General features: G+C 39.7%; 1 protein-coding gene across 3 annotated transcripts in view; it reads left to right on the top strand.

Annotated features, from left to right (window-relative positions):
* The window catches only part of CHCHD3 (coiled-coil-helix-coiled-coil-helix domain containing 3), a 278,293-nt gene that overhangs the window by 50,657 nt on the left and 214,264 nt on the right, over window positions 1-13,372 (top strand). For all 3 annotated transcript variants that reach the window (XM_044246586.1, XM_044246584.1, XM_044246585.1), the window contains exon 3: window positions 6,561-6,642. In XM_044246586.1, coding sequence (XP_044102521.1) covers window positions 6,561-6,642 — 82 coding nt within the window. The remainder of the gene's footprint in view (window positions 1-6,560; window positions 6,643-13,372) is intronic.

The raw sequence follows: 13,372 nt of genomic DNA, 5'->3' as shown, positions 1-13,372 counted from the left end.
GAGTGCTGGTTGTGGAGGAAACAATAAAGTTGACTTCATTTGCATATTGTGCCGTTCAAATTAGAAATTTACAAAGGTATATAAATCCCGATGGAGCAGCAGTAATATAACGAAATAAGCCATTACCTTGATGCTGCTAATGTTTAGGTGGCCACACTCTGTACCACTGTGCCTTCTGATTCAATATTTATGGTTATGAATGTGCATTTATGGATTTTCATTCTAACACTGTCATTAACTGTGTCGTATAGGTGGCCTCAATTACTCAGCCAGGTATCTCGACAGACGGCATTTGTTTGAAGGCAGTCTTAAGATACATTATCCTTGGGTGATAATGAATGTAACTGTCAACTGAACATCACACTTAGTATACTCCCCTGTGTTGTGTGTTGAGTGTGTGTGTGTGTGTGTGTGTTTAAATCAGGTTTATTTGTCTGCCAAGTAAATGGTGCCACAAATGGGTAATGGCAAACCGTTACATGTTTCTTTTTAACCTCAGAGATTTATCCTTGTTATCTTTTGACTCTTTTCCCAGTCAAACCCCGTACCTTTTATAAGATAAGAAGGGGGACAGGATTTATCCTGCAACCCATGCTGTGAGTCATTGAGTTCCAATATACTCTGTGCTGTATTTCATTGATTGCATGGACGCTCCCATTATTCTATTTAAAACAATCAGTGCTCTTTTTGTATTAATGAATTTATTGAAATTATCAGATTAATGGGTATTTCTATGGAGCTGAAAATTTAATTTGGCTGTGTCTCCTGGTGTAAGCTGGGGCTCAGCTGTCTCAATCCTGGCAGAGCCTCAGTCTTTTTGTAACATCTGCTGCTCGTGTTATGCAGTTACCTACATGTGTGTCCCTCTTAGAGCAGATCTTTGTAGTTTCCCTTCAGTGTTTTTAAACTGGCATATGAAGATAATAAGCATTATAAGTCTGGAATGACATGTATCAGCAAATGGTAAAACCGGAAAGAGAACTGGAGTAAAGAAAAAGATCCCAGAGGACCTGACATTTTCCTAAGAGGCAAGCCATCATTTTTATTAAGTAACTTTTGGAGATTGTTTAAGAAATACTGTAATTGGGGAAGGAATTATAGTGTAAGGATGTTGCAAGGGAAATGAAGGGAAGGGAAAGTCCTAGTCATGTCCATGTTACAAAGGACATTGATATGTCCCCTGAGGTTCAGGGAATCTGTATAAATCTTGAATCATAGCTTCAGTTTCAATTTTTTGTTTTTTTGCATAGATGATGGGACATTCATGAAGTTCTTCCATCGTTTGGGGTCTGTTCTCCATTCAAGGAACTATCTTGAATATTGTGAATCTCTTTTGTCACTTCTTCCTTCCTTGTCTTGGCCTAGTTTAAGAAGTTTCTGAAAATGCAATTTGGACACAAGTCGTATAACATAGAAGGCCGGCGAAGCAAATGGAATTTAGCTACACTTTCTCTGAGAATTAAGAACATGGTATTTTATTCCTAGGAATACTAGGCTCTGTAATAAGTAGGAGTTTCTTATTTAATCCTGAACCCTGAGAACTGAATCTGAGAAATTCAGATTCTTAGAATCTCTAAAGGATTTAAGTTCTTAGAAATTTAGAATGTGGCCAAGAGGAGTAAAAGATTTTCCTAGGTAGTAAAGAATTAGTGTACTAACCAAAACATTTGTTTAGAAGGGTGTTTACTAAAAACAAACACAAATTTGTTAGGAATCATGAACTGCTTTCAACCATACAAATATTTATTATATTCAGTAATAGTTTTAAAGGGGCACCTGGGTGGCTCAGTTGGATAAAGTGTTTGCCTTTGGCTCAGGTCATGATCTTAGGGACCTGGGATCGAGTTCCACATTGGGCTCTCTGCTCAGTGGGGAGTCTGCTGCTCCCTCTACCTCTCCCTTTGTGCTCTCTCTCTCTGTTTTTCTCAAATAAATAAAATCTAAAAAAAAGTAATAGTTTTAAAGAAAGGATTTAGGGGGACACCTGGGTGGCTCAGTTGGTTAAGCAGCTGCCTTCGGTTCAGGTCACGATCCCAGGGCCCTGGGTTCAAGTTCTGCATCGGGCTCCTTGCTCACAGGGAGCCTGCTTCTCTCTCTGCCTCTGCCTGCTATTCTGCCTGATTGTGCTCTCTCTCTCTGAGAAATAAATAAAATCTTAAAAAAAAAAAAAAAAGAAAAAGAAAAGAAAGGATTTAGGGCCAAACTTGCTATAACCATGCAGTTGAAACACTGGGTGTTTTTTTTCACATGTTCTGTGGTCAGTGTTGGGTCATCTACAACTAATTGAGAAAATGCTAGCATTTGTATACATTAAGATACATTTGCCATTGAGAAAGACAATGAAGTGGTTTTTGAGGAGTTTTTTTTTCAAGTATAGGGTTCAAGTATGTGAAGAAAATACCCTTTTGTCTTAACACATTTTAAAAGCAAAGTGTTGTATGTATGTCAAAGCTGTGGAAACATACTTACTGAGCTTGAAATAGGTTTGCAGATTTCCATGGCAAATCTGATTTATGTGGCTTGAACAGTTCTCTTTTTTACTTTTTTTCATTTCACAAACTTTGCCAATCCCTAAAGATCTGCTTGGAAACTCCGTGTGCTAATAGGCAAGGTTGGCCTTTCCTGAGCTTCTCTTAAAGTAGCCCATCCCGAGACACTGACCTTTTAATTTAATAACAGTTTTATTTGAGAAAATGTTCAGATCCTGGGAACTGAAAAGAGTGTTTTCAGAAGGGCCATTTTAAATAGTGGCCTCCACATGGTATATCTTTTTCCCTTCTGTGCTTTGGACAAGACCCATCAGAAGAAATAATATATTGTTGCTTTCTCTATTCTATTGATTTAAAAACAAATAACATGAAACTTAGATTTGCTCAAAACCCATTACTGTACTGGTTTATTTCTCTGCTTTGGCTTTGATTTGCTATTTTAGATTTTAAACTCTTTATGCTAGGTCATGTTTTATCTTTTGTTATTTTAAATTCTCCCTTGTAGCTAAGGTAATTACTTTTTCAGCTGTGACCTTGGACGTGAGACCCAATATTGTAATTTTTTCTTTTTTCTTTTCCAGAAATAGCTGGGGTGTTAGAAAGACAGCTGTGCTTTGATCTCTTTACCGACCGAAAGTGATGTCAACCAGTGGGTCCCTTGGGCACGTCTTCCTCAGTGGCCTCCGGAGTTTCTGGCCCCTTGCATCCCTTTGTGGTGCTTTCTCAGTCCATACCCCTCTCCCTTGTGGCCTACCTAGGTGACACCTCCAGTGACCTCCATCCTTTTCTCCACCTCACCCACGGTGGGTGGAGGGGCTCACAGGATAGGCAGGATGGTACAGAGAAAGAGGATAAGATAAGCCTTAAAGCTACACTTCCCTTCTCTGCAGTCTCTCCTGCGTGGCTTCCTTCCCAGCCTCCCAGCTGGTCGCCATTTGGTAATGGAGTCCTTCCTGTTCCATTTTAGGTTTATCGCATCATCCTTAAAAAGCTCTCTGCGGACTTTGGCTTTTCCCGTAGTAGGGAGCTCCTGTATAAATAGCCTGAAATGCACCATGAAGACCTGGAGACTTACTGGCTCACTTAGAAAACCAGTCCCATTGCTGCATACTCAGACCTTGTACGCTGAGGTTTCCCTGAAGCCTAGTTCTAATTGTTTGAATGAAATGCACTTGAATTGTGATCGAGACTTCGACTGAATTTGGCCTGAGAAAAGTGTTGCCGTGATAATTTGAAAAAGTCCCGGGAGGGGGAAGCTGTGTGATTGTGCGTGTCAGCCTTTTTCTCCGTAGATTCTAACTGGTATGGGAAACTCAAGAGTACAGTTTGTGTCGTAGTAGTTGGGTTAAATATTTGTTTCAGGTTTTGCTGCTACTTAGAGCTACCAGCTGTGAACAGCTTGAAAAAATGTGCGATGTTGTTTTGCTTGTTTATGGGAAGTAGCTGGAAATGTGAAAATTGTCACCTTGTGGAGTACATAGTCTAGAACTTCATAGCCAACTGACCCCCATATAACCCAGTGGGTCCTGGTTTTGGATGAGAAAAATCAAAACTCAGGTAGGTTACCTGATTGATCCAAAGTCTTGCTGATGCAAAAACAAAGACTGTTCGGACTTTTTGCTGAGCTGTTGCCGTCTGTAGTGTCTCTGCTGATGTTTGTATTATTTTAAACCTTGAATACTGAAAAAGTCTTTTAAGATTTGCCTGAATGCAGACAAAATTCTCTCTTCTTGTTTTGTTCTTGATTTTCTGTGACCTTTTCAAAGCCAAGACTTGTATCTTTCTCATGTTACAGACTGTGAAGTAGGAGAGAAGCCAAACAGCGGTGTAGTATATAGATCAGAGGGACCCTGGAGAACATCCAGTTGAGAACAAACAGGCTTTTGAGGAAAACTGTACAGAGAGGCTAGTAACTTCCTTCTCAGGTCCTCCAGATTGTTGATGGCCAAGTTTGGATTAGACCTCCAATGGTATTGATTCCTTTCTCTGATTCCTTGTCCATTTTTTTGTTTTTCTGGTTTTTTTTTTTTTTTTTAAAGATTTTATTTATTTATTTGACAGAGAGAGATCACAAGCAGATGGAGAGGCAGGCAGAGAGGGAGATAGAGGGAAGCAGGCTCCCTGCTGAGCAGAGAGCCCGATGCGGGACTCGATCCCAAGACCCCGAGATCATGACCTGAGCCGAAGGCGGCGGCTTAACCCACTGAGCCACCCAGGCGCCCCATTTTTCTGTTTTTATATTATTTTCTTTTTTCTCTTTACAGCTTTTTTGAGATGGATGTACATTTTGTTTATCTATTCATCAGTGATGGGCATTTAGGTTGTTTTCATTTTTGGTATATTGCAAATAATGCTACCATAAATATTTTTAATTCTTTTGAGTATATACAGTACCTAAGTGTGGAATTGCTAGATCACATGGCAGCTGTGTTTAGCATTTTGAGGAACTGCCAAAATGTTCTCTGTGGTGGCCCCAGCACTTTACATTCCTGTCAGCAATGTATCAAGGTTCCAGTTTCTTCACATTCTCACTGACGCTTGTTAACGCTTGTCTTTTTGATGATATTGGGTTTGAACTGGTATATCATCCTAGTTTTGATTTGTATTTCCCTGATGATAAATGCTATTGAGCCGTGTTTCATGTGCTTATCTTCTTTAGAGAAATGCCTGTTTCTGTCCTTTGCCCATTTTAAATTTTGTTGTCTTTTTGTTTGTGTATTCTGGTTACAAGTCTCCTGTCAGCTATAGGATTTGCCAGTATTTTCTCCCATTCTGTGGGTTGTCTTTTCACCTTGATGGTGTCCTTTGGTGGTGTTTTTGTTTTCTGATAATCCATACCTAGGAGAATTGGTCCTTATGACCTTTTCCATATCTTCATTGTTATTGCCCAGTGTCAGCTAAATTTTTAAGGTTTTTCATATTCCATTATAATTCAGTTTTTGCATATGCCCTGAGGCAAGGCAGTTACAACACGGAGATCATCACATAAAGTGTCTGCCTGGTTTTCCACCTAACAGGCTCTACCATTTGTAGTACTTCTTAAGTCCTGTGTGTACTCTTAGATCCTTCCAAGTTTTTCTGGTGCTTTCTTGGTCATGATTTGAGGTAGTGCGTTCCTGGTAAAGCGGAAATAGTCTCTGCTTATTTCTTATGGATGGGTCTTAAGCAATATATAAAATTTGTCTATTTTATTTGCTATCATAGCTGTAAGAATCTTTATAAAACATACCATACAACATCTTCCATTTGGAAAGACCAGATGTTTCAAATCAAGTTACCAGGTATTTAGAAACCTCCAGCTGTCTTCTCAGCACTTTTCTGTGTCTCTCTGCAATTGTTGGCACTTGACGTTGAATGACATATTTTCCAAAAAATATGGCTTTAAAATGTTCATAAATCATAAATGCCTTTTTTTATAAGTCGTGGGAAGATGAATACAACTACAAATGATTTACTGTCATAAATGGTTTTTTTTTTTTTTTTAAAGTGTTTAATTATATGGGGCACCTGGGTGGTTCAGTGGGTCCAGTCTCTGACTTTTGATCTTGGCTCAGTTCTTGATCTTAGCATTGTGAGTTCAAGCTCCATATTGGGCTCCACACTGGGCGTGGAGCCTACTTAAAAAAAAAAAAAAATTTGAAGTGTTTAATTATCAAATGGGAATGTTTTGGTGTCATTTTCCTCTCTGAAGTCCCTCTCTTAAGCCTCTCCTCCCCTTATACATGATTGTCAGACTTTAATGATACGACATCATTTTAAAGAATTTACACTTAATGGCTCAGTCCCCAGTGGGCAGTAAGCACCTCCTTGAGTTTATTATACATTTTGGCAGGTGTGGAAATTTCTAGGTCTCCAGGGAACTTTCGATTAAATTACTCCTGAAGTGCACTAATTGGTCTTTTCTACAGGGTTTAGGTAGTTCCAAGGAGACACTGACCAGATGGGCAGAACTTAATGGGCAGAACTTTGTTCATTAAGATCTAGCCTCAGCTTTATCTTCTGGAGTGTTTTCTTGCTTTTGTTTTTAAGATAATGCTGATTTTCTCTCCTTCTACTCGTTATTGATCCTAGTTTCTGATGAAGAACTGAAGAGAAGAGTGGCTGAAGAGCTGGCATTGGAGCAAGCCAGGAAAGAGTCTGAAAACCAGAAACGGTGAGTTTTGTGGTCTGTGAGAGCGATTTTGCTGCCCTCTTGTCATAATAACAAAACATTTTTGGAGAGGAAGGATTGTAATAAGACTCATTATTTGTGTTTGGCTGCACTTCGGGATGTGTTGAGCATGAGAATGTGGCCGTTTTCAGTTTTGGATTGTGCTTGTGAAAGCCCAGCGTTACCCTCTTCCCACACTTGAGTGTGACCACTGTATCTCTTGTGTGGTTCTTAGCTACATGACTGCTGAGAAGTTTCCTACTCTGTGAGAAGTAGTTCTTGGGGATTCTCCAGGCATTTCTTAGACGAGTTTCTTCCAACAAACGCATTTATGATTGAAAATTGTATGGTCTACAATGGGTGTTAGAGCTTACAATATTGTAGCTAATGATGAATGTCATATTTGACATAGTGTCCATATTAACACTAATTAACTCTCATTAGTAATGTACTCACTTCAAAAAGCCGAAGACGTTGGGGAAATATGTAAAATTGGAAATTTAAAATCCTCCGTAATTCTGTCCCATTCTTGAACATTTTAGTCTTTTGTACATCTATGCAATTATTGTCATTACTAATACTACTAACAGCTGAAAGAATGTTCACTGAAGTGTTCTTGTTATAGTAGAAAACTGGAAGCAATCCAAATGCCCATTAAGGGGACTGGGTGAATGAATCATGGTATATGCCTGCAATGGAATACTACACAGTCAAGTAGATCCTTATGTGCTGATTCAGAAGGATGTGGAAAGGCCATAAATTGGAGAAAAGCAATGTTCAAAACAGCATGATAATATTTTCTTTTAGTAAAAAATACTACTTTTAAAGATTTAAAGTATATCCTTATTCATAAAAGTATGTGAATACATTTTAATCCAAGATAGAGTCAAGTGCTTCCCATCTGTGCTATTTCTGAAATTTGCATTTAGCACAGACTTTTATTATATAATCATATGAATGTCTTTCTGCTGTGAATACTAGGCACATGCCTACCACGTGTGGATGCCGAGTATGTATTTTTTTTTTTTTTTTAAGATTTTATTTATTTATTTGCCAGAGAGAGAGGGAGAGAGAGCAAGCGAGCACAGGCAGACAAAGAGGCAGGCAGAGGTAGAGGGAGAAGCAGGCTCCCTGCCGAGCAAGGAGCCCGATGTGGGACTCGATCCCAGGACCCTGGGATCATGACCTGAGCCGAAGGCAGCTGCTTAACCAACTGAGCCACCCAGGCGTCCCTATGTATTTGTTTTTATTTTGGGCTGCTTAACTATTTTGTTGTGAGAGCTAAATGGAGTCTAGTCCTCACTGACCACAGGACCTTCAACGTATAATATAACCTGGGCCTTCAAGATTTTATTTCTAAACTGAGGGATTTGAAAATGTTCTCTAATATTTCTTTCCCTTTGACAGAGTGCTAAGCTATCTCTAATTTGCTTGAAATGTCTGGAAAAGGACATAAGTATTAGATTAGACCACCATTTTCTCAGGAAATAGGGAAGGCTCATGGCTTAGGGTTTTAAAAAATCAAGATGTAATTAGTACTGCTAAAAGGGTCTGTGTGTATTTCAATAGTTTCTTACACAGCACTTTATAATTATTTAATTGGGTTAGGTTGATGGAGTATATAATTAGAGAGTGAAGTTTAAATATTCAAAAAATTTCAGACCATTTTCATTAAGAAGCAAAGAAAATCGATACGTTATGGTAGAATTTCTTGTCTTTGAAATTTTATTATTTTTAATTGAATTTTATTTTAATAAGGCTTTTTTGGTTAGACTCTCATATTTACTTTGCTTATTGTACTTCACATAGGATTTTTGTGTTCCTTCCTCCCCATACAGTACAGGTTTTTGGTTATAGTAATGCCTTACTGCAGTGTTTGGTTTTTGTTTTATGGTTTTTTTACCCCCTTTGTTATTCAACTCCCATTTGATCTGCTGTGGTCTGTGGAAGGGTAAAGGGTACATGAGATGAATAAAAGGTGCCAGTGAGATCCAATTTCATATCTCATGTGGACTGGGGTTGGCAGCCTCTCTGCAAACTGGACAAATGACTATTGATAAGGAATTTATTTTCTGCCACCTTTAAGGAGAACAGAGGGTAGTACAATCTTTTTATTATTTTTTCTTATATAAAAAAATTTTGTTTGAAGGCTTCTTCATGAAAACTTCCAGCTGTCAAATCTTGGCAAAAAGTGTGTGTCTATATGATAGTTCTTAGTAGAATCAATAGTTTTTTTTTCTTCTTCTCTTTCTACTGGAGAAGAAAATTTAGAAAAAGCATTTAAAAAAAACTCTTGGGTGTCTGGGTGGCTCAGTGGGTTAAAGCCTCTGCTTTCAGTTCAGGTCATGATCTTAGGATCCTGGGATCAAGGCCTGCATTGGGCTCTCTGCTTGGTGGGGAGACTGCTCCCCCTTTCCACCCTCCCTCCTGCCTGCCTCTCTGCCTACTTGTGATCTCTGTCAAATTAAAAAAAAAAATCTTAAAAAAATTATTTTTTGAGAGAGAGCACGCAGGGGCGGGGAGGGGGCGGTGAATAGAGGGAGAGGGAGTGAGAGAATCTTGAGGGAGTGAGAGATCATGTGGGACTTGATCTCACCACCCTGATATTATGACATGAGCCGTAATCAAGAGTCAGATGCTTAACTGACTGAGCTATCCAGGAGCTCCACATGAAGAAAGTTTCATGTGTAGTCTTTTATTTTTATTTATTTATTAAAAAGATTTTATTTATTTATATGAGAGAGAGAAGATGAGAGAGCACAAATGGGGAAGGGGCAGAGGGAGAAGCAGGCTGCCTGCTGAGCAGGGAGCCCGATGTAGTAATCCATCCCAGGACCCTGGGATGAGGACCTGAGCCAAAGGCAGATGCTTAATCGACTGAGCCACCCAGGCTCCCCTATGTATGGCCTTTTAAAAGCAAGTTTTTGGAGTCAAGAAGCATTTGATACATTATTGTATCTGTAGCCTTAATTGAATAAAGCTTTGTATGCCGTTTTAGAGAATGGTTCCTTAGGCCATTGTTCTGTTACTTGTATACATGCTGATTACTAGTCTTACCTTGCTCTCAGGTGCCCACATACTGGTAGGTGAGTTCTCAAGCATTTAAGATTGGCACATAGACACACATATATGTAAGGAGCCAAATTTGTGCAAAAAGGACTTTGGAAATCATATTTATTCCTTATAGAATATTTATTATCATTGTATAACCTTTTTATTATGGACATTTTAAAGCACACTGAAAAACAGAGAAGAGTACAATGAATCCACAGGACCCATCATACTGTGTTAAACAATTTTGGTTTCATCTGTACCCCATTCACTCTGCCTATGTAGGGAATGGTAAGGGAACAGTAACATTTTTACTAAGCTGGTGAACTCTCTGGCAGAGAAATCTAAAATGTCTTCTATCAGGCTAGCTTAAAGAGGGACCTTTGTTTCAGTTGGGTTTTTGGTTGAAAGACTGAAACTTAACTCTGGCTAACTTAGGAAGCAAGAGCATTTTGAGAAGCATATAGGGTAGCTCAAAAGAATCAAAAGGAAGACGAGAGACCCACTAGCTAGTGAAGAACTGGGTACTGCTGAAACTGTACACGGTGGGGAAGAAGTAATTCCATAAAAGGAAATCAGGATGGAGGTTTCACAACAAAGGAGAAAGGATGTTGGGTGGCTAAATTTCATTGAATTGAAGATACTATTGATTTTAGGAAGCATTTGGTATACCACTAAGAAAAAAATTGCTGCAAATTATAGCAATAATGGTTTATCTCTTAGAAATCTTATTGAAAGACCTCATTAGGATTTCATTTGAATTTTTAAAAACTTGTGTATCCATGAAAAAGGAAAATGTAAGCAAAATAAATAGGTTAAGGCAGTGTTCTGGGTCTCAGGGGGGATGCTTCGGACCCCAGGGGACATGAGACCATGTCTGCAGACATTTTTGGCTGTCACAACTTGCTCGGTGTCACTGGCATCTAGCAGATCCAGGCTAGGAGCGCTGCTGAACAGCCTGTAATGTGTAAGGTAACCACGTCCCCACCCCAGACAAAGAATTTTCTGGCTCACCATGTCACTACTGCTGCTAGTGGGAAACCCAGCGTTAAAGGCTTCTTAAAACTTGCTCACTTTGGGTCAGATTCTTCTGGATCACTCTTGGACTCAGGGTCTGATGTTCTTGTTCTGTGCCATTGAAACCTTGGCACCACAGCATTCTATAAAAGATGGTTCCGCTGTCATTCCTGCGATTTTTCCAGGCTGCCAACACCAGTTGTGCAAATTTTGATGTTGCGCACTGGCTGCGGCAACTGTGCAGGACTGCCGAGTGGCAGACAGCAGTAGTGAGATGCTTTCAGGCGGGGAAAACATGCAAGACGGTGGTCCTGGATCCATATCCTGCCATTAGAGCCCACACACCCACAATGTGCGGGTGTGCCAGCTCGGAAGGGATTTCCCGCGTGTCTCTCTCATGTTCCACCTGGTGCAGAAGGCCTTTGACGGTGCCTGGCAATGCCACACGTATGTAGATCCCGTCCAGGAATCGTTCAGACAGAAGATATTTCAATAGGCCATTGAAAACGTACCTGAACTCCTTTCCTTTAACTCTCCACTCTGTCTCACATGCAGATGTAGCCTCGTTAAAAGTTGTTTTATGTGGTGCCTGGTTGGCTCAGTGGGTTAAGCCTCTGCCTTTGGCTCAGGTCATGATCTCAGGGTCCTGGGATCGAGCCCCACATCGGGCTCTCTGCTCAGACGGGAGCCTGTTTCCCCACTCTCTCTGCCTGCCTCTCTGCCTACTTGTGATCTCTGTCAAATAAATAAATAAAAATCTTAAAAAAAAATAAACAAGAGTTGCTTTATTAGGAGAAGGGCTCTTCTAAGACCAGTGACCATGCAGCTGGTTGTGAGCTCTATGATTATGTAGTGTACCCTTTCTTTGCTTGTTCTGCTTCTTTCTTTCTTTCTTCTTCCATATCTAAGAAAACATTTACACATGGAATCTCAATTCAGGTTACTTTAGATCTGATTCTGTCTTAGGAAAATCTGCAGTGATTTGCTTAGTTGACAAACTGATGCCCCCCAAATCACTGATGTAATATTAGTACACATGCTAAAATTGATGGGTCTAATTTGGAATCCTAGTTTTGCTTACCACAACATCTCATGGATGGAATAGTTCTTTGGTGTATTGGGAGTCAAGAGTAAATTAAATGCCCCTGTCAGCAGTCTGTTTTTGCTGTTATTCTGTGTTGCCTATTTTGGATTACAGCTGACCATACTGTGTTGGAGCGGTAGCAGGTCAGTATGGCAGGGACACGGTATGCTACAGTTTGAGTATAGACTTTGAAAATGTGGTCTTCTGCACCCTACCTCCAAGAGTCAATCTCTGACAGCAAGAAAAATGTGACTACTTCTGACCTCTGGCCGTTGGCATTTGAATTTCACCCCTTTACCTATAAAGGCGAATGAAAGTGTTTCAGTTTTAATAACCTTTCTTAAGACACCAGGAAGAAAGGGAATAGCTCTGTGATGTTGTAACTAACTACATCAACCAAGATGACTTGCTTGCTGTTTTTCGATGAACATCAGTTGAAATTTTACCCCATTTTTAATGACTTGGAAAATTACCTTAAATTTGTGAGATTTGTAAGACTTAAAATAATTAATTTGGTTTAATAAATTAGTCATAAATTTTGTCAGTATCTGGGTAAGTTAGAGTATAACACAGTTCATTGATTATTAAAATTTATAGCATCAGGTAAGGGCTTATGTCATCAAATAAGGGCTTAAAGCTTATTTGTGCCTACAGTTTCTTACAGTAAAAGTGAGATTCACACTGATGGTATCTTCTGTTTAAACTCATAATTCATTTCAGTTTTATTATTAGTTGTTTTCTGCCTTTGGAAGAAAAGGCTGGGAAAGGAAGGAGTAAAGAATCCACTGGAGAAAAACGGTATTAGTGGCTTAGTGTCACACTGAAAATATGTAAGTCTGAAGCCCTTTACCTGGTGTGGTGCCTTGCACATAGTGAGCACTCACAAACATTTGCTCGGCTGAATCGGTGGAGCTGGAAAATCCTGAGAATCTTCTAGCAAGAACGGTCTGTTTTATAACATATACATGTATATGCTATATTTTGTTAAAAATAAAAACAGATTATACCTTTAAAAAGACATTAACTAGGGACGCCTGGGTGGCGCAGTTGGTTAAACGACTGCCTCCGGCTCAGGGCGTGATCCTGGAGTCCCGGGATCAAGTCCCACATCAGGCTCCCAGCTCCATGGGGAGTCTGCTTCGCTCTCTGACCTTCTCCTCGCTCATTCTCTCTCTCACTGTCTCTCTCTCTCTCAAATAAAAAAAAAAAAAAAAAAAAAAATCTTAAAAAAAAAAAAAAAGACAAAAAAAAAAAAGACATTAACTAGAGGGAAATACAAATCAAAACCACAATGAGATATCACCTCACACCAGTCAGAATGGCTAAAATCAACAAGTCAGGAAATGACAGATGCTGGCGAGGATGCGGAGAAAGGGGAACCCTCCTACACTGTTGGTGGGAATGCAAGCTGGTGCAACCACTCTGGAAAACAGCATGGAGGTTCCTCAAAATGTTGAAAATAGAACTGCCCTATGACCCAGCAATTGCACTACTGGGAATTTACCCTAAAGATACAAACGTAGTGATCCAAAGGGGCACGTGCACCCGAATGTTTATGTCCACAATAGCCAAACTATGGAA

This window comes from Neovison vison, chromosome 4, assembly GCF_020171115.1.
Source record: "Neovison vison isolate M4711 chromosome 4, ASM_NN_V1, whole genome shotgun sequence".
NCBI lineage: Eukaryota > Metazoa > Chordata > Mammalia > Carnivora > Mustelidae > Neogale > Neogale vison.
Note: the sequence above shows the minus strand (reverse complement) of the source record. Positions and strands in the feature narration are given on the sequence as shown.